A 21,473-nucleotide genomic window follows, 5' to 3' on the forward strand; every position below is an offset into this window, starting at 1 on the left:
TCCAACCTTGGCAGCCTTTGGAGCCTTCTCCACATTGGGATCAGTGTTCTCAGTGGCCTTTGGCTTGGGCTCCTTGACCCTAACCCTGACTGCAAGCTGGTAAGGGAGAGTGATCACACGTTGAGCTACATTATATTAAACAGCAAGCCCATGTTCAATATGTTTGTCATATAATGTTGACTTTTCTAATAAACACACCACTTTATATTCAAAACTGGTACCATGAAGTTTGGCTCATTTGGCAAGTAAGCTACTATCACATTCAGAAAATAAAGTCCATTCACCTTGGATCACATTTTTCTTGATTTAATTACTTGGGTTAACAAAGCCTAGTTGCCACAAGGAGCCTATTAAAAGTAACTGTCCAGTGGATATCTCACTTTAAAAAAATGTATGTTCTGTTAATTTGTACCCAAATAATGTTGATGCCTGAGCTCTGAGGCATGCGTTGAAATTGCAGAGTGCTGACGCCCGTATAACTTTATCAGAAGCACGTGGTCAATGACGTCCAAAGCTTTGTTTTATCGAACAACCACCTGATTGGTAGAAGACAAAAAGGCTACACTGCACACACTCTATGGGGTGTGGGACATAATCTATAAAAATTTGGCTGCTCTAAATTCTTTATACCAGCAGGTGTCACTAGTGTGAACTTGATCAAAGCCATGAGTAATTAACCTATTTCAGACAATTAGCTGGAAAATCTCAATGCTCCAGGAAGCTTTGTTTCCCCATCACTAATCCTATACTCGTATTTGTAGCCAAAGCATAACTTGATAAAAACAAACAACAAAAAAACATCTAAACTTGCAACACAAAACAGGCAATTTTGATAATGCTTGCCATTTCCTCATTGAACATTATATCATGTTGGCTCATTGGCTGAGCTGGCCAATCAGCAGTATACTTGATTTAATATTTTTTGAAACAGGTATATGCCCACACCATTCTGATGTCGGGGTACGCCCAGGGCCGGATTAACAAAGGGGCTTCCAGCCGATGAAGCCAGAAGGCAGAAAAAAAAGTCACAAATATATTCATACATTGTACTATAATATATTAGATAAATTGTATATATTTTTACTGCAACCGCAAACCACAGGCAGATTCAGGAGCCCGCTCTCAATGAGTTTAGACAACTTCCTGCTGCCACTCTGCAAATCATCCGATAGGGGGAGGAGAGGTATGGGCCCTATGTGGGTAAATGGGGGGCCCTGCCTTGAATGGGTAACTGAAAAAATAAATTGCAAAATAACTAAATGTGACTGGTCAATTATGTGAGTCAGGGGCTGGGCCCAAGAGGCAACAAAACAAATTACTTATTTTATAACCAACCAAGGGACCCTGTTCTCAATGTTCAAAATACACCAGAGAACATATTTAGCCACAGAGTATCAATAGTTTCTCAAAAATAACTGTCTTGTTTTCACAAGCGCATGCAGGTAACTGCCAAAATACAGAAAACGCCAACAAAGTGTCTTAAAAAGGGTGTTTGCTGCAAGAACAGCTTCAATGCACCTTGGCATAAATTCTACAAACTGACCTAAACCATGGCAGGAAAACACACCCCACACACACCATAAACTTTGTGTCCCTCATTGTAACGCTCGTCGTTAGGTGGAAGAGAGGAGGACCAAGGCGCAGCGTGGTAAATGTTCATGATGATGAATTTTAATGCTAATCCAACAAACAGAACACTAACAAACGAACGAAACAGTACCGTGTAGCGAACAAACACTGACACGGCAAACAACACCCACAAACCTAAAGTGAAACCCAGGCTGCCTAAGTATGATTCTCAATCAGGGACAACGATTGACAGCTGCCTCTGATTGAGAATCATACCAGGCCGAACACAAAACCCCAACATAGAAAAACACACATAGACAGCCCACCCCAACTCACGCCCTGACCATACTAAATAAAGACAAAACAAAGGAAATAAAGGTCAGAACGTGACACTCATTTACTCAATTGTTTCCTTTATTTTGGCAGTTTCTGGTTGCCTACAGTCGGGAAGGCTGCAATTTGGGCAGCATGCATGCCAAATGTACAGCTTGTTGTGTTGTGGCCATAGACATAATACATTGATCTTTGGAACCTCTTACCCTGGAAATTTGAGTGGTAACTCATGGGTACTCTAGCAATGGCTGCCAGTCCTGATTTGAACGGGAACTGCCATCCATGGATTATATGTAGATAGTTGGTTGCAGCTGTCTGTTTGCACATTTCAAAATACAAATCGCGGGAAAAAAACATCGTTTGGAAAATAGAACACTGCATGTACACCCATTATAATTCTCAACTCCCAATTTTTAGTGACCGTCAGCACTGTTTTTCAAAGTAGCTCATCTTGAGATAGGCTATTGCCAAGAGGAGCGCATTGGCCTATGGCTTCATCATTACGCGAGTCAGTGTGACACTGGAAATGGTATGTAATTGCCCAATGTAGTAATATATAAATAAAAAACACAATTCAAACAGGAAAGCTGCTTTGACATACTCAATTACAATTTTTGGGAAGGAAAACCATTTCACTCATATTGTAAATTATTGGTCATTTTTCATAGAAATCTGGAAACACTGGGCATTTACTTTAAGATTTAGACATGCATGGGTCACTTACCCGAAACCTCCCCTGTGCTCCGTTTGCTTTCGAGTTGATGTCCTCACCAATACCCCGCCCTCGAATCCTTTTTTCAGGGTCTTGCGTATCATGTATTTCAACCTCACCAGGTCCACAGATGGATATTTCTCTGTTATGTATCCGCGAATGGCCTGCGAGGAGACCCCCTTTCGAGAGTTCAACTCCTTCAGCGCTTCGTTAACCATCACATCGTAGGTGGATGAAGAGGAGTTCTCTGTGCCACAGCAGGTGCTTTGCTGGTTTCTAACAATGAAATGGACAAATGTATCAACCGTAATCTAACCAAATAACCGTCAAATTAGGCTACTCAAATTGGCCTAAACCGCACATGGTTTTACAAACCTGGTTTAGCTTTTCCCGACACTTTTTCATATTTTTTGGGCACGTCAGAAGATGAAGTTACTTCTTCGGCTGCTGCTGCTTTTTTTTAGGTCACATGATCAAACGGTTACTCTCAAAGTTAGGCTACATAAAAACGTTAGTTTAAAAACAGCAACTGCATTCTCAGCCTACACACGTTCAATGTTATGCACTTCAAGCAAAGCACGCGGTTTATCTGAACAGGCGCTGACATTTAGGTACCAGTTAGCGCATTCAAGGTAAACTGATCAGTCCGAGTAGTGTGAACTCGCTTCTTCTTCTCTCCTCCGTTCCTTCCTTCCATCCTTTCCTTTCATTTACTGTGCTTATCAGTTTACCTTCACAGCTCTGGCATATTATTAAACACGACTCACCAAACATAAATGAAATATGAAAACCCTTCTACATTTTAGAGACCATCAAACTCTTAACCACAAATGCAAGGTTTTTGTAGTTAAACTTTGTGCAGCAGTTAAAAACTTAAAACAAAAAGTCGAAGATAAAAAAAAAATCTCAGACAGACATGTTAGTTTGGTTTTAAAAATCGAATTGTCGGCAATAATAATACAAAATAACATCTGTTAAAGACAGATAGCTTGAGAACCTAAAAATAATTACCGATAAATGATTCTGAATGTTCAGCCTCTTTGTCCTCTGCAACATGACATTAGCCCACAGTTGTCATATGAGACATCTGTGGTTTTCCTGTGAACAAGCCCCACGTCTACATTTCTATTGAAACATGTATTCTTTGTCCCAGTCACAGCCACCATCTTCTGTAAAGTCTGACTAACAGTATGTATGTATCTCTCTAAAAATGACATTGTTCATCCCTGATATGGCTGGTCATCTGTTTTTGCTCATCCTCCTTTTCGGTGAGTTATTTTTCTGCTCCATCTGTTTGTGCTACAGGATATTTCATTCTTCTTTCTAGTCTTTTAGTCTTTTACTTTAGGAACTCTTAATATTTCAACATGTTATGGTTATAATAAGTGTGTCTTATTCCATTGATTATTCTATTGATTTATATTTCTCTGTCATTATTTTACATTTTGTTCAGATAAGAATGACCACTGCTTGATAACATGGCTGTGAATGCATTACAGACTGTTCCGCTTCGCCAGCTTGTGTAAAGTGTTCCCATCTCATGTTTTCTTATTTTTCATAATGGCAAAAAGAGCATAATAATGACCCATTTTGTTATGTCCAGATACCTTCCAGTACATCAAAGCCAAAGGTCAGTATCATTATTATGAATTTAAAGCTGCAATATGTAACTTTTTGGGCTACCAGACAAAACAACGGGTTACCAAAATATTCAAATATTAATTGACATATTTTCAATAAAAACTTTATTTTGATGAATTCATCCATAAGATTTCATCCTTCCACGAGATGCTGTATACACTGGGTATACAAAACATTAACATGACATAGACTGACCAGGGAAATCCAGGTGAAAGCTATGATCCCTTATTGATGTCACTTGTTAAAGCCATTTAAATCAATAAATAGATGAAGGGGAGGAGACAGATTGAAGACATGTATTGTGTATGTATACCATTCAGAGGGGGAAAGGGCAAGACAACATATTTAACTGCCTTTGATCGGGGTATGGTAGAAGGTGCCAGAACTGCAACAGTGCTGGGTTTTTCACACAATAGTTTCCTGTATGTATCAAGAATGGTCCACCACCCTAAGGACATCCTGCAAACTTGACACAACTGTGGGAAGGATTGGAGTCAACATCGGTCAGCATCCCTGTGGAATGCTTTCGACACATTGTAAAATCCATGCTCCAACTGTTTGGGACACTCCGTGTAGTCCCAACACAAATCTAGGGTTGGTACCCAAGCCAGCTGGTCGATCATTCTAAATGTTCCATTGCCATGATGGCTGTCAACGTTCTAATCCCTTGCTTGCTAGCTAGGAAACTTCGACTAACACAGTCACGTCAAACAGTGCAGCCAGAATAACAGCAAAGAAGCTGCATTTGCATTTCTTTAAGCTGTTTTCCATAATTTTTGGGGGGGGGGGATTTATCCATAACAATGAGCTAATGACTCGATGCAAGATTTCGCCTAGCATAGAAAATGTGCTCTCTCTCTCCAGGACACTATTCAGAGGAGCTAGCCAACTACAATACACAGCTAACATAATCACTTCTAACTGAAGCTGGAATGACAGTAAATTAGCTGCATTTCGTGTTTTTCTATTGGCATTTCTTTGAATATATCCATAAAAATTATACTGATTCCTGATTTTGACTGGCTAAGAAAAGCTGCCAGACTGTCTCATCCCGACACATTCGTTCATTACTATGGGGCAGCTGGAGGTGATCAAATTTTAATATTGAAACAATGTTGCAAACGTCGGAGACAGACAGCAAGGTTAATACAAATCTCTGCTGTTGAAAACCAAATGCTAGTCTAAAATAAATGGGATATAATATCTAAATGCTTCTTACAGTGGTGATCAAGTTTATAAATTGCCTGGCTGGGCTGATGAGATAGTGGATTGAGCAGTCAAATGGAATAGCGAATAGACTATTTTTTTGTGTTTGCAAACGTTTGGCGCATCTCCCTCATGCGGTAACATTTGCAAACACAAAAAATAGTCTATTCACTATTCCATTTGACTGCTCAATCCACTATGGTGACAGAACATGGGGGAGTTTTTCTAGAACGCCAACAAAAACAATATGTTTGCATTTCATACTACTTTTGTATTATAATTGGAGTTGAAGGCTTGTATGAATGTCCTGCTTAATATAATGTTTGTGTCATCATCGCAAATCAACCGCATTATACTTAAAAATAACTTAAACTTCAACCAGTAAAATGTCTCTTTGGCTATCTTTTGCTACAGTCTATTGCTATGTCAGTGAGTGTTTAGCATTCTAGCTAACAACTTGCTGCATCCAAAATAGTTATTTTACAAAGATCACAACCAAATATAATCTTAGTGACTGTTCAAGCAAGAATCAAAACATCATTGTAAGCGTAGGAGAGCCCCCCAAAAGTTATTTTGTTTAGAACTAATAAAAACGTAAATCTAGGCTATGTTGAATGGGCGCAGATGGCGTGGCTTTCTTACTACAGCCAAGAGTTACGCGCATCTGTACATGACGCCACTGTGTCATTCACCGGAAAGTATGGAAAGCCATTTGGGTCTTTGCATTTCAAACAAGATACACGTGAAATAACACTGTTTGATGCATAAAATAACACTATTTGAAGCGTAAAATAAGCTTGTTGACCAATCAGGACCTGGATATGACTGTACGTCACATAATAATTTAACACGTTCGTTACTTTTTTACGTAGTTATTACAGATTGATTACACTGTCACATGTATTTGATATGTCACAGCGATTCACCGATATGAATGACGCTGGTAAAGTTTTGTCTTGTGCACCTGCTGCTGCAGCACAAGCACAGACACACTTCCCCAAGCTCTGGGACAGTTCTGGTCAGAAAAATCCACTTCTTACGTTGTTTGCCTGTGCCCATATAGCAACGTCCCAAAATGAGCATTTGTCCTGGTGGAAGGATGAAAATAAAACACAATAATAGGTCTTTAATGAAAGACATGTCCTTAATCTTTTGTTTAAATGTTGGCAACCGTTTTACAAAAAGCTAAATGCCCATCGAAGCCGAGGATTATTGTGTGATGACTCCCTCCTAAGGGCTGTTCCTGGCACGTTCTCATTGTTTATTGCTTAAATAGACAACAGTGTCTTAATTGTTTTTCTCTTTCAAACTCATATAATATTAAGTGGTACGTTATCTGTATGAGTAGTTAAACATTGAAAATTAATTTATAATTCAATTAAAAAAGTCACTCCATCATCCCTCTGATCTCACAGATCTTCCTCGGCCCAGTCTGACAGTGATTCCTGCAGTCATCAAAGAGAGAGACTCAGTTCAGCTGAACTGTCAGACTCCTCCATCTGTCTCTGAGTGTTTCTTCAAAATGGAAGGGCAAGTGGAATTCACCCTACCATCACCCTGTCAACAGACACTCACAGGAACACTACTGGTGAAGTGGACAGGTCAGAGTTCACCAGCTGAGGTCAAAATACAATGTCAGTATAGTGCTACAGGTTCACAGTTTAGATCCATATACAGTGAGCCGTCAACAGTCACAATTCAGGGTAAGAAGATTGTTTGAATGTTTGTAAACAATGTACTGTTGTGCCATCATTACCATGTTCCTCTTGGGATATGTTATCATATTGTGTGTTGTCATAACCTATTACATGAAGCAATCAAGGAATATATTATATCTCCTTAATTTCCCATACTGTCGCCGCATAAAGTAATTGACTCAAGATCCTTAAGTCTGAAATAACAAGGAGGGATTAGACTGTCAGTACATTTCTCAAAACCACAAAATACTTAATTCCCCTATTCTCACAGACATTCCTCAGCTGACAGTGAGTTCTACAGTCATCAGAGAGACAGAATCAGTTCAGCTGAGTTGTGAGACTCCTCCCTCTCTCCCTGTGTCTCACTGTTACTTCAACATGGAGGGGGAGAAGATTCTTCCAGACTCATCGTGTACGCAGACAATAACAGGAACTGAGCTGCTCAAGAGGTCTGGTCCAACATTTCCAGCTGTGGTCAAAGTGACATGTTACTACACTGTAAGGGAGTCTCACACATCTCCTTTAAGTGACCCTGTCTCAGTCACTGTTCAGGGTAAGTAGGTGGTTTAAACAATGATACACTTCATTGTTATACCGTATTAATTATGCTCGTTCTGAAAATGAGATCTTCTGTCGTATTTCTTAAACGTCTTCATTTCACATAATGACAGGATTTACTGTACTTTGTACAAACATAAATGCTGATAGTTTAACATTTTATTAATGGATTTTCCATACTGTTAGTATGTATGAATTACCTGTAAGGTTTTTTAAATGCAACTTTCAAAGAGACCCACCTCCTCCCAGGCTGACAGTGAGTTCTTCAGTCATCAGAGAGAGAGACTCAGCTGTCAGACTCCTCCATCTGTCTCTGTGTCTCACTATTACTTCTACACAGAGGGGAGAGATCCTAAACACTCACCCTATACACGCTCACTCACGGGGACTGAGCTGCTCTCGTGGGCAGGTCAAAGTTCATCTGCTGAGATCAAACTGAGATGTTTTTACACAGTAGAAACGTACTATCCGTCGATGCAAAGTGGTTCTGTCTCTCTTACTATTCTTGGTAAGAAATGTTATATTCAGATTGTCTTGAATGATTCTGTTTAAATAACAATCTCATCCAATGTCATTTAAAAAATATTTGTTGTGAAGACAATACATATTTGAAATCTACATGTCAAAAGTAGAGTTCTAAGATCCCACGGCAAACAACCACAGAGACAGGCCAAAGTACAATCAAAGGTTCTTTATAAACTCAGCTTGACACAGTAATACACAGTATCACTACGGCCCTATTAGAAACGTATAAATAGGCTGGGATTTAGGGCTGTAGACTAACTAGAAGCAACGGGACAAACTAACACAGCAGTTGATTCCCGATCGGTGGCCAATGTTCATTCGGGTCCTTCCGAGCAGGGTTTGTTCATTCGGTTCTACCCGAACAGGGTTAGTTTGGCTCTACCCAGGGTTTGTTCATTCGGTTCTACCCGAGCAGGATTAGTTTGGCTCTACCCAGGGTTTGTTCATTCGTTTCTACCCGAACAGGGTTTGTCTCTTCCTCCCGAGCAGGGAGAGGGAGATCTGTGGAATCACTGCACACCATACAAGCAAGCAAAATTGTCCGTGCGATTCAATTTGATTTCACATGTGAGAATGTAAGGAATTAAGTGAAAGGCAATCGTTGTAAACACACAGCACACATGATTAAACATCATAAATATGCATGATATCAAATAAGACATGCTGATACGTAATATAAAGAGAATGGCAGGCGCTAGTTTAGTAGAGTGTCAATTGTGACATATACATTACATTCAAAGAGAGTGATGTAAAAAGGAGTCTCTGTTCTTTCCTAACAGATTTAAAACCAGACATTACAGTCAATCTTGATGAGGACTTCAACATCATCTGTTTGATTCGTGGATCCGTCAGTTCTGACACCACCTGTAACCTGTATGTTGGAGAGGAGAGTCAGCCATCCTTCACAGCAAAGATCAAGAGGAGAAAAGCCACCTCAGCATCCGGACAGCAGTTCTGTATATTCACTCCAAAACATAGTGATCTGATCAGTCGTCTACAGTCAGTGAGGCGTAAGGAGGTGAGCTGTGACTACAGAGTGAGCTCAGGACCAAACTCTCTCTCACCACGCAGTGATGGGAAAAGCTTTGCACGTGAGTCATTATCTAAACAAATCTATCAGGGCTGCAGGTCTTCATGATCTGACGCACTTTGATTTTAGCATCTTCTTAGTATGACGATACTCATTCTGACCAACAAACTAAATACCACATTTCAATCCCAAATTATTTTAGATCTGGTGGGAGTTCACATCGGTGATCCAACAACTATACAGACACCTTCTATAGCAGGTAGACTACACATTTGTGCTTTTAAAGTGGCACTGCTGTTATTTTAAAGCAACAAAAGTTTCAGCAATAAGAATAATTGTCTTAATGTGTAAATTAAGCTGTTCTATAGATATGACACCAGCCTCAACACCAATGTCTGGGATCATCAGCACAAGTAATAGAATGTCTGTGTTCATCTAGTCGAGTGTTTAGATCGTATCTATGCGCTTTTTGGCTTCTGCTTTTTAGATACATGGTGACTTTATTCTAGGAAGCTGTCAACACCAATCAACACCTTATCTGTCCTGAAAGACCTTATCACCTTATGAATTGGTCTTATCATCTCTATAATGAGGAGAAATATAATCTACCAGGGCTAGAAGCCACCTGTCCGTAGTGATTTTTATAGTCCTACTTTGCCCACTTTGAATAGATAAATCATAAAGGTATTTCAAAAGGCCAACAACACCATGATGATCATTAATACGATCATGAATAAAATGCTAATTTCATTAATATGTGTTTTCTCAGTGGGTTTGACTCCAGGTCCTAGATCTACTTTGCCTCCCAGCACGACAGTGAGTCCTACAGAAGGTGTGTTGGGCCTCTAAATTACCATCTCTGCAAGTTCCAATTATACAGTCAAGCGTTAAGATTACGGGCCTGTAAAATTAAGTGACCCAAATGTGAATGTAAAACCTTATTCTTGTGTAGTCATATTGCTTCCCATTTGTTTCGACTGTTACTTCTACCTTTACCCCAGACACCACAGTGACACCAACTACCAGTAAGTAGATCCACCAATTTAAACTTAGTTTGCAAGTACAATGTCTTTGTTCACATTCATTCACTAAAGCTCTGACCGGTTAACTAATAGATTCATAGCTGCTTGTAATTTCAGTCCAGATTTTTAACAATTTTTAGTCCATCTGATTTGTAGGTAATGTGTATTGTACTTCTCTCTTTCTGCTTATTGAAATACCTTAGATATTATATTAATTTACATTTGTTCTTGTGTAATATGAGTAATCTCTTCTCACCAGGTTTGACCTCCCCTTTGACCCCTAGCACGGCTGTGAATCCTTTATCAGGTCTCTTAGTCATCTTTATCTAGTTAGAGAATATAAGTAAAACAAATAGAGTAGCTTATCTTCTCCATGTTTTTTTCCATCACAAATTTGCCTCATTACAAAAAGAGGTTGATATTTGATTGATTAAAATCAACCCATTTAGATGTATTTTTGTATAATCAGATCCAATGATTTGCTTTGCATCAGGGTCGACTGTTTGCTGTACTTTGACCACTGACACCCCAGCGAGTCCAACTGAAAGTAAGTATAGCCAATAGGTTTCATTTAGTTTGCTAAATATTTTTGTCTATTAAAGCATACACCAGTTTTGCAAATATAGCCAAATGTAAATTCAGTCAAAGGTTTAGGATTAATAAAAACAATTTGTCTCGTCTTAGAAATATTTACATAACTCTGTTATTAAACTGTCCTTCTCTCTTGCATGTGCCCAGGAGGTCAAAGCTCCACAGAAAGTGATGTGGAATCAAACAGTCAAGAAAGCATTCTGGGTAAGTATCCTTTTCTCGCTGTCTTTTCTCACACATATGAAAACAGAGCTGTGCACATTTTCTTAGACGAACAATAATGTGGTCCAAGAGCTAATGACCTCTCCCGTTGTCATCATGTCACCAAATAGTGGGGCGATTATGGCAGGCAGCAGTGGCTTCTGGAGTGGGCGTGCTCCTGGTAGGATTGACAGCTGTCTGTCTCTGCAGGAGGACCAGTGAGTACATTTGATTATGCATAACAAATCATTTGCAAATTTACCGTGCTGACATTAATGTAAGTGACTTTGGCATGGGTTAATTTATCAACTAATTTTGATTATATTGTATAGGTTAGACTATATTCAATATAATTAATTTAGCCTCATTTGTTTTTCAGAGAAAAACAATTCTCAGAGGTAAGAATTCCCCTTGTGAATATGATGTAGATTGTATCAACCTTTAGTTCTGTATTGTCCATGATGAGATGTTCTTACCACAACCTTCTTATACTTTTATGTTGTACAGACCTACAGCCAGACAGGATGATCACAGCCAATGTATGTTCCAAACAAAATACATCAAACATACACACATACGACTTACAGAACTATATACAGGCATGTACAAACACTGTAATTCCATTTTCATTTTGTTTCTGTTGTAGATGATTTGGTGTCTATGGGAGCGGTGAGCAGCAGAGTCATGGTGAGGATTCTACATTACAGTGGTATCTGTACACATATACCCCTCTGACAGAGGAGGCTGGTGGGATGAGTTATAGGAGGACAGGCTCATTGTAATGGATTTAATAGGACAGAGTCAAACACATCAAACAAATCAAAACTACGTGTTCGACTCCATTTTATTCATTCCATTTCAACGATTACAATGAGACCGTCCTCCTATAACTCCTCTCACCGGCATCCTCTGCCCTCTGACTGTCTGATCTGAGGATCAATACCTTAATGTTACATTAGTATTGCTTCAACATATGAATGTTCAAAGTATCAAGCCAACAGCTGTATTTATTTACAGATTTATATCGTAATTTTTATTTATTACCAAATAAGATGTTTGTCACCAGAAATAATTTCTTAATACATTAATTAATGTTAAAACTTGTAAATGTGTTCCTAAGTAGGTACAGAGTTTAGTCGTATAAACAATGTTTTATCAAATAACCTACATCTTGCATTGGACATGTGTAGACCTCAGAATGACACAAAACCGACAAACACTTCCTGTGATACAGAGGGTGCCGTTCATGTCACGAGTTAGAGAGTTGAATAGACAGACAGGTTTTAGACTGGAGGATAAAAAGTATCTTCTCTTCTCTCTCTTCTTCTCTCTCTACTACAGGTGGATTCAGGTGCTGGAATCGATTCTCAGATCACTTATGTACTGTCCATGTTCATGCCCTCAGGTTTGTCCCTCAGAACTCTGGACCATCTGCAAGTGCACAGCTACTGTACATGCTTAAATGTTGGGCCTAACCTTATCAACCATATCAAAACGCATATATGACACTTAAAACAGAAATGAATGTGTCAGAGCATCTGCGGAGCGTGAGAATAGAGCTGTAGATCTGCAGGGTGGTTTGAGACATGAGGAGAAGTGTGAAATGACATCAAGCCTTGTTACTTGCACTTCTTCTGTTTGGCTGTTACTAACGCAATAGGGCAAACTCGACTAAGTAACACACATGCAATGTAGACATGTAAAATACACATGACCCCCCTCAAACACACACTCATACATACATACACAACCTCTTACTCATGGAATTGTCTCTCTGATGTGCAGGTCCTGTTGATGTGGATACACAGGCATTTGCAAATGAACATGTAAGTACAGCACAAATGTCCTATTCGTTGTAATATATTATATTGTTATATTATTAACATTATATGTAGCATTGTTATCACAGACAGACTGACTAGAGGATAAAAGTATCTCTCTTTCTCCCACTGTGTTTCATGACTTTCAGTTTAAGATTGGTGTTACATCCTCATAAACAAACCTTATGAATTACATTTACTGTACTGTAGATTCGACGCCCTAAAGTGAATCTGTTTCTTTCCTCTAGTCTGATACGTACCACGTATACAGCTCAATCCCCGACAGACCAGCAACCTCAGCCTAGCCGGATGGGTTGTACAATCTGCAGGAACAATGAAACTACACCTCTGGCTTTCTGTAGCTATGTCTCACACATCTCATACAAATACATTCTTTCTCACACGACATCCTTTGTTTATCACACATCCAGTTCCTGTAAATAAGTTGCCTAACATGTAATATATCTACTGTATTACACATGGACAACTGACTTCTGTTACATGTCTATCCATAAAATCTGTTACTGTGTTAATATTTTTATTTGTTTTTTTTGGAGGGGTCCGGGTCATACTCCCCTTTGAGCATTTTTCTTATTTCTTCTCCCTAGTAAATGCTAAATCTACTGTATTTATGTAAATTATGTTTTTTTATATATATACAGTGGGGAGAACAAGTATTTGATACACTGACGATTTTGCAGGTTTTCCTACTTACAAAGCATGTAGAGGTCTGTAATTTTTATCATAGGTACACTTCAACTATGAGAGACGGAATCTAAAACAAAAATCCAGAAAATCACATTGTATGATTTTTAAGTAATTAATTTGCATTTTATTGCATGACATAAGTATTTGATACATCAGAAAAGCAGAACTTAATATTTGGTACAGAAACCTTTGTTTGCAATTACAGAGATCATACGTTTCCTGTAGTTCTTGACCAGGTTTGCACACACTGCAGCAGGAATTTTGGCCCACTCCTCCATACAGACCTTCTCCAGATCCTTCAGGTTTCGGGGCTGTCGCTGGGCAATACGGACTTTCAGCTCCCTCCAAAGATTTTCTATTGGGTTCAGGTCTGGAGACTGGCTAGGCCACTCCAGGACCTTGAGATGCTTCTTACGGAGCCACTCCTTAGTTGCCCTGGCTGTGTGTTTCGGGTCGTTGTCATGCTGGAAGACCCAGCCACGACCCATCATCAATGCTCTTACTGAGGGAAGGAGGTTGTTGGCTAAGATCTCGCAATACATGGCCCCATCCATCCTCCCCTCAATACGGTGCAGTCGTCCTGTCCCCTTTGCAGAAAAGCATCCCCAAAGAATGATGTTTCCACCTCCATGCTTCACGGTTGGGATGGTGTTCTTGGGGTTGTACTCATCCTTCTATTCCTCCAAACACGGCGAGTGGAGTTTAGAGCAAAAGGCTCTATTTTTGTCTCATCAGACCACATGACCTTCTCCCATTCCTCCTCTGGATCATCCAGATGGTCATTGGCAAACTTCAGACGGGCCTGGACATGCGCTGGCTTGAGCAGGGGGACCTTGCGTGCGCTGCAGGATTTTAATCCATGACGGCGTAGTGTGTTACTAATGGTTTTCTTTGAGACTGTGGTCCCAGCTCTCTTCAGGTCATTGACCAGGTCCTGCCGTGTAGTTCTGGGCTGATCCCTCACATTCCTCATGATCATTGATGCCCCACGAGGTGAGATCTTGCATGGAGCCCCAGACCGAGGGTGATTGACCGTCATCTTGAACTTCTTCCATTTTCTAATAATTGTGCCAACAGTTGTTGCCTTCTCACCAAGCTGCTTGCCTATTGTCCTGTAGCCCATCCCAGCCTTGTACAGGTCTACAATTTATCCCTGATGTCCTTACACAGCTCTCTGGTCTTGGCCATTGTGGAGAGGTTGGAGTCTGTTTGATTGAGTGTGTGGACAGGTGTCTTTTATACAGGTAACGAGTTCAAACAGGTGCAGTTAATACAGGTAATGAGTGGAGAACAGGAGGGCTTCTTAAAGAAAAACTAACAGGTCTGTGAGAGCCGGAATTTTTACTGGTTGGTAGGTGATCAAATACTTATGTCATGCAATAAAATGCAAATTAATTACTTAAAAATCATACAATGTGATTTTCTGGATTTTTGTTTTAGATTCCGTCTCTCACAGTTGAAGTGTACCTATGATAAAAATGACAGACCTCTACATGCTTTGTAAGTAGGAAAACCTGCAAAATCGGCAGTGTATCAAATACTTGTTCTCCCCACTGTATACACTGCTCAAAAAAATAAAGGGAACACTTAAACAACACAATGTAACTCCAAGTCAATCACACTTCTGTGAAATCAAACTGTCCACTTAGGAAGCAACACTGATTGACAATAAATTTCACATGCTGTTGTACAAATGTAATAGACAACAGGTGGAAATTATAGGCAATTAGCAACACACCCCCAATAAAGGAGTGGTTCTGCAGGTGGTGACCACAGACCACTTCTCAGTTCCTATGCTTCCTGGCTGATGTTTTGGTCACTTTTGAATGCTGGCTGGCGGTGCTTTCACTCTAGTGGTAGCATGAGACGGAGTCTACAACCCACACAAGTGGCTCAGGTAGTGCAGCTCATCCAGGATGGCACATCAATGCGAGCTGTGGCAGGAAGGTTTGCTGTGTCTGTCAGCGTAGTGTCCAGAGCATGGAGACGCTACCAGGAGACAGGCCAGTACATCAGGAGACGTGGAGGAGGCCGTAGGAGGGCAGCAACCCAGCAGCAGGACCGCTACCTCCGCCTTTGTGCAAGGAGGAGCACTGCCAGAGCCCTGCAAAATGACCTCCAGCAGGACACAAATGTGCATGTGTCTGCTCAAACGGTCAGAAACAGACTCCATGAGGGTGGTATGAGGGCCCGACGTCCACAGGTGGGGGTTGTGCTTACAGCCCAACACTGTGCAGGACGTTTGGCATTTGCCAGAGAACACCAAGATTGGCAGATTCGCCACTGGCGCCCTGTGCTCTTCACAGATGAAAGCAGGTTCACACTGAGCACATGAGCACATGTGACAGACGTGACAGAGTCTGGAGACGCCGTGGAGAACGTTCTGCTGCCTGCAACATCCTCCAGCATGACCGGTTTGGCGGTGGGTCAGTCATGGTGTGGGGTGGCATTTCTTTGGGGGGCCGCACAGCCCTCCATGTGCTCGCCAGAGGTAGCCTGACTGCCATTAGGTACCGAGATGAGATCCTCAGACCCCTTGTGAGACCATATGCTGGTGCGGTTGGCCCTGGGTTCCTCCTAATGCAAGACAATGCTAGACCTCATGTGGCTGGAGTGTGTCAGCAGTTCCTGCAAGAGGAAGGCATTGATGCTATGGACTGGCCCGCACGTTCCCCAGACCTGAATCCAATTGAGCACATCTGGGACATCATGTCTCGCTTCATCCACCAACGCCACGTTGCACCACAGACTGTCCAGGAGTTGGCGGATGCTTTAGTCCAGGTCTGGGAGGAGATCACTCAGGAGACCATCCGCCACCTCATCAGGAGCATGCCCAGGCGTTGTAGGGAGGTCATACAGGCACGTGGAGGCCACACACACTACTGAGCCTCATTTTGACTTGTTTTAAGGACATTACATCAAAGTTGGATCAGCCTGTAGTGTGGTTTTCCACTTTAATTTTGAGTGTGACTCCAAATCCAGACCTCCATGGGTTGATACATTTGATTTCCATTGATAATTTTTGTGTGATTTTGTTGTCAGCACATTCAACTATGTAAAGAAAAAAGTATTTAATAAGAATATTTCATTCATTCAGATCTAGGATTAGTGTATTTTAGTGTTCCCTTTATTTTTTTGAGCAGTGTATATATTATTATTTTTACCCCCCTTTTTCTCCCCAATTGTTAGTAGTTACTATCTTGTCTCATCGCTACAACTCCCGTACGGGCTCGGGAGAGACGAAGGTCGAAAGCCATGCATCCTCCGAAACAAAGCCGCACTGCTTCTTAACACAGCGCGCATCCAACCCAGAAGCACCAATGTGTCGGAGGAAACACCGTGCACCTGGCACTAGCTGGTTAGCGTGCACTGCGCCCAGCCCGCCACAGGAGTCACTGGTGCACGATGAGACAAGGATATCCCTATCGGCCAAACCCTCCCTAACCCGGGCGACACTAGGCCAATTGTGCGTCCTCCTGGTCGCGGCCGGCTGCGACAGAGCCTGGGCACGAACCCAGAGTCTCTGGTGGCACAGCTAGCGCTGCGATGCATTGCCCTAGACCACTGCGCCACCCGGGAGGCTATGTATATTATGGTGACTGTTTGATACCTCCTTCCATAGCAGTTGGATACAATCAATTTCCTATTGGGCAAAACATAATCCAAAACACAACCAAAACAAACTGTAAATGCATACAAACTCAAGTTTGTTGAGTCACAAACTTGATGCATTTATTGGGTTTAAAGAATTTAGGACCAAAATACATAATGTTTGACTACTTTAATACACTATAAATTAATTTGTCCAAATACTTATGACATCTTGAATTGGGGGGACTATATACATAAAGTGCTTTTATATACCCCTTGACTTTTTCCAAATGTTGTTGTGTTACAGCCTGAATTTAAAATGTATGAAATTGAGATTTTTTGGTCACTGGCCTACACACAATACCGCATAATGTCAAAGTGGAATTATGTTAAAAAAATAATTTAAAAAAGTGTCAATAAGTATTCAATTCCTTTGTTATGTAAATCCAAAATAAGTCGAATAATACATGACATGGACTCACTCTGTGTGCAATAATAGTGTTTAACATGATTTTTAATGACTACCTCATCAACTATCTGTAAAGTCGGGTCAGTCGCGTAGTGAATTTCAAACACAGATTCAACCAAATAAAACAGGGAGGTTGTCTAATGCCTCACAAAGTACCATTATTGTTAAAAAAGTAGACATTGAATATCCCTTTGAGCAAGGTGAAGTTATTAATTACACATTGGGTGGTGTATCAATATACCCACTCACAACAAAGATACTGGCATTATTCTGCCCTTGAGTTGCGTTCCCATGCGAAACTAGACAGATAGCTAACAACTAAGTCTTCAATAAAACTCCCAAGGCGTGACTTGTCTTGAATTAATATATTGAAAACGTTTATGTTGTAAAACTGCAAAATACAGAAAAGAATATACTTTAGCTGTACATTATACATTTGAAGTTGCATAAATACAAAGCACGTGCTAAGGTACCATGCATCTGGCATGATGCCAAACCATATAGCTAATTGTTACTCATATGGTAATTGACTAACTCCTTTCATTCCTCTAATAATGTACAACCATCTATGTAGAATAACAAAGCATATTACACTAGAAACAGTAACAAAACTACAGTATTGTATATTTTACAATTCGTTTGCATGACGCACGAGCAAAGTAATACAGATAACGGCATACATGAAAGGCATTGCAATTTGTGTGATTAAATGCAACCAACCAACATTGATATGTAAGCAACTCTATCAATAACAAGATTATCATCATTAGCTAAATGCTTGAATCGAATTTACAAACAAATATTTTCCAAGGCTGAAGCGTGACAAGAAATAAGTACACTGAAAGACCTGCACCGTAGTGTTGTTTTTAGCTGCTTCTATGAGTGCAGAACGAATTCTCTACTTCCTGTTTGCGTACAGTCTAAGTACCAGAAAGCTCCGCTAGGGGGCGAATAACACCATGAAACACAATGAAAATCCATCTTAACCATTGTAATAAAATAATCTGTTACCTTCTAACAGGATGGCAGCACAGGCATCATTCCTAACTTAGTTGCCGGAGAGGAAAAAACCCACTCATAGATTTCACCATGAGGCCAATGGTGACTTTAAAACAGTTACAGAGTTTAAAGGCTGTGATAGGAGAAAACTGAGGATGGATCAACAACATTGTAGTTAATCTACCATACTAACCTAAATGACGGAGTGAAAAGAATGAAGCTTGTACCTGTTTGCAACAAGGCACTAAAGTAATACTGCAAAAAATGTGGCAAAGCAATTCACTTTTTGTCCTGAATACAAAATGTTATGTTTGGGGCAAATAGAATACAACACATTAGTGAGTACCATTCTCCATATTTTCATGCACAGTGGTGGCTGCATCTTGTTATGGGTATACTTGTAATCATTAAGGGACTGGGGAGTTTTTCAGGATAGAAAATACATGTAATGGAGCTAAACACAGCCAAAGTCCTATGACTCAAATGTAGAATGTTTAGCTAACTAGCTGTCTTTTCTCACATATATGAAAACGGAAACGTTTACCAAGACTAATAATAAAGTGGTATTCTAACACCTGTCTACCATTGAAGTATTTACATTTGGATTAAGAGCTAATGACCTCTTCTGATGTCATCATGTCACCAAACAGCGGTGCAATTATGGCAGGCAGCAGTGGGTATGTCTTCTGGAGTGGGCGTGTTCTTGATGGGATTGACAGCTGTCTGTCTCTACAGGAGGACCAGTGAGTACTTCTGATTCTGCATAACAAATAATTTGCAAACATTTTCCTTTCTCATATTAATGTAAGTGCCTTTGACATGGGTTAATCTTTCAACTCCTTTTGGTGATATTGTGTAGTGTAAGCTATATTCAATATCATTCATTTAGCCTAATTTGTTTTTCAGAGAAAACCAATTCTCAGAGGTAAGAATTCCCCTTGTGAATATGATGCAGATTGTATCAACCTTTAGTTCTGTATTGTCCATGATGAGATGTTCTTACCACAACCTTCTTATACTTTTATGTTGTACAGACCTACAGCCAGACAGGATGATCACAGACAATGTATGTTCCAAACAAAATACATCAAACACTGCACACACTACTAACACAACTACACACATGCATGTACAAACACATATTCTAATTTCATTTTCATTTTGTTTCTGTTGTAGATGATTTGGTGATGGGAGCTATGAGCAGTGCAGGCATGTTGGATTCAAGGGATGCTGGGTTCTATTCTCTCATCGCCTATGTACCGTCCACATTTTTGCCCTCAGGTGAGTTTGTAACAGAATGTCTTCTGTCCCTGTCTTCCTGACCTGGGATGTGAATTTGGGATCCTCAGTACAATAACACTTAATCACTCAATGCCAACCATACTAACTTACATTTTTTATTCAGAGCATCTTGAAAGCGTGAGAACAGAGCTGTAAGTCTCCAGGGTGGTTTGAGTCAGGAGGAGAAGTGTGATGTGACATCAAACCCTGTTATTTTCACTTCTTCTGACCCCCTCCCCCCAAAAAAGAACCTCTTACTTGTGTCTCTGTGAGATGCAGGTCCTGTGCAGCTATCTGCAAATGAAGATGTAAGTACAGCAAAAATTAATTACCTTGGATATAGATACATACTGGTTTTCGGACAGACAGACAGACAGTCTGAGGGAAAATAAGGACCTTTGTCTCACTCTTTCCTCCAGGCTGATTCAGAGAATGCAGGGGTCTACAGCCTGATCACTTCTGTACCATCCACATCTGTACCACCAGGTTTGTCTATTTAACTCTATACAATAGATTCATATCATGTAGGGATTTTTATAGGACTCAAAGTTGTTTAGGCTTGGATGTTGGTCTGAGGTAGTCATATCAGTAAGTATGTATATGCTTGGAATGCTTGGAACTGCCGTAATTCACTGTATCACAAATGGACACCTGGCTTGTGTTACATGCCTATCCATAATATCTGTTAATGTGTTAGTATTTTTATTTGGGGATTTTGGAGGGGTCCAAAACATTTTTAAGTAAATGCCCAAGTAAATATATAGTGTATTTATATCTATTCTGTCAACTGTGTGATGTCTCCTTCCATAACGGTTTGATACAGTTTACTAAATAACATATATTTTTGATCAAAATCGATAGATACAGACAATTTAAAATAAAGAAATATATAACATATTCACACAATGCAAAAAACAGGTAAATTAGGAAATTAAGTTAAATTAAGTCATTAAGATCCAAAGTGGTAAGACATTTTTTTCTTGGTGAAATTCATTTTGCGTTGAAATATGCTTATAATATAATCCAGATGCACCCAAAAATCAACTTTAGTTTTTTTGTATCTTGCTAAAATTAAAAACAATCTAAATTCACCCCCAAAAAACACCAATATGAGAAATGTATTAATGCTTCTGACCATTACAACAAGCATCTCACCAGTGATGAAACCCCACTTGTCATGCTATATTTCCATGGAAATGTTCAGTGTCGTTGTTTACTGCTTATGTATCTGCACCTCTGTTATCTTATTAAGCTAATAACTACAGTAGATAGGAGAAATATTGCCTCTAATGCACACTGTGGAGAGTCATATGGAGCCACAAAAAGACTGTTTCTTGTTTCTTACTTTTGGATGTTGCCAATATATACTGCAGTTGTACATGAAAACTGCATTTTATTGTGCAGTGTAGTTGAAAAGAAAGCCTGAATAAAATATAGTTATTTCCTCTGACAGATAAGCAAATGGTTTTGGCTCATGTTAGGAGCAGGAGACATTTACCTTTAATCACATCAGTTGATGG

At 40.0% G+C, this 21,473-nt stretch overlaps 1 protein-coding gene across 2 annotated transcripts in view; it reads left to right on the forward strand.

Annotated features, from left to right (window-relative positions):
• Positions 1 to 12,816, forward strand: part of LOC139564024 (uncharacterized) — a 108,276-nt gene extending 95,460 nt beyond the window's left edge. The window contains exons 1-8 of one of the 2 annotated variants that reach the window (XM_071383197.1): positions 10,448 to 10,600; positions 10,787 to 10,840; positions 11,032 to 11,088; positions 11,217 to 11,303; positions 11,465 to 11,483; positions 11,593 to 11,624; positions 11,732 to 11,772; positions 12,427 to 12,816. In XM_071383197.1, the coding sequence (XP_071239298.1) occupies positions 10,453 to 10,600; positions 10,787 to 10,840; positions 11,032 to 11,088; positions 11,217 to 11,303; positions 11,465 to 11,483; positions 11,593 to 11,624; positions 11,732 to 11,772; positions 12,427 to 12,591 (603 nt within the window). In that variant the 5' untranslated portion in view covers positions 10,448 to 10,452 and the 3' untranslated portion in view covers positions 12,592 to 12,816. Of the gene's footprint in view, positions 1 to 10,447; positions 10,601 to 10,786; positions 10,841 to 11,031; positions 11,089 to 11,216; positions 11,304 to 11,464; positions 11,484 to 11,592; positions 11,625 to 11,731; positions 11,773 to 12,426 lie in introns of those variants that run through there. The other variant, XM_071383208.1, reaches the window with a different exon arrangement.
• The last annotated feature ends 8,657 nt before the right edge of the window (positions 12,817 to 21,473 follow it).

This window comes from Salvelinus alpinus, chromosome 2 (genome assembly GCF_045679555.1).
Source record: "Salvelinus alpinus chromosome 2, SLU_Salpinus.1, whole genome shotgun sequence".
In the NCBI taxonomy this organism is placed as follows: Eukaryota; Metazoa; Chordata; class Actinopteri; order Salmoniformes; family Salmonidae; genus Salvelinus; species Salvelinus alpinus.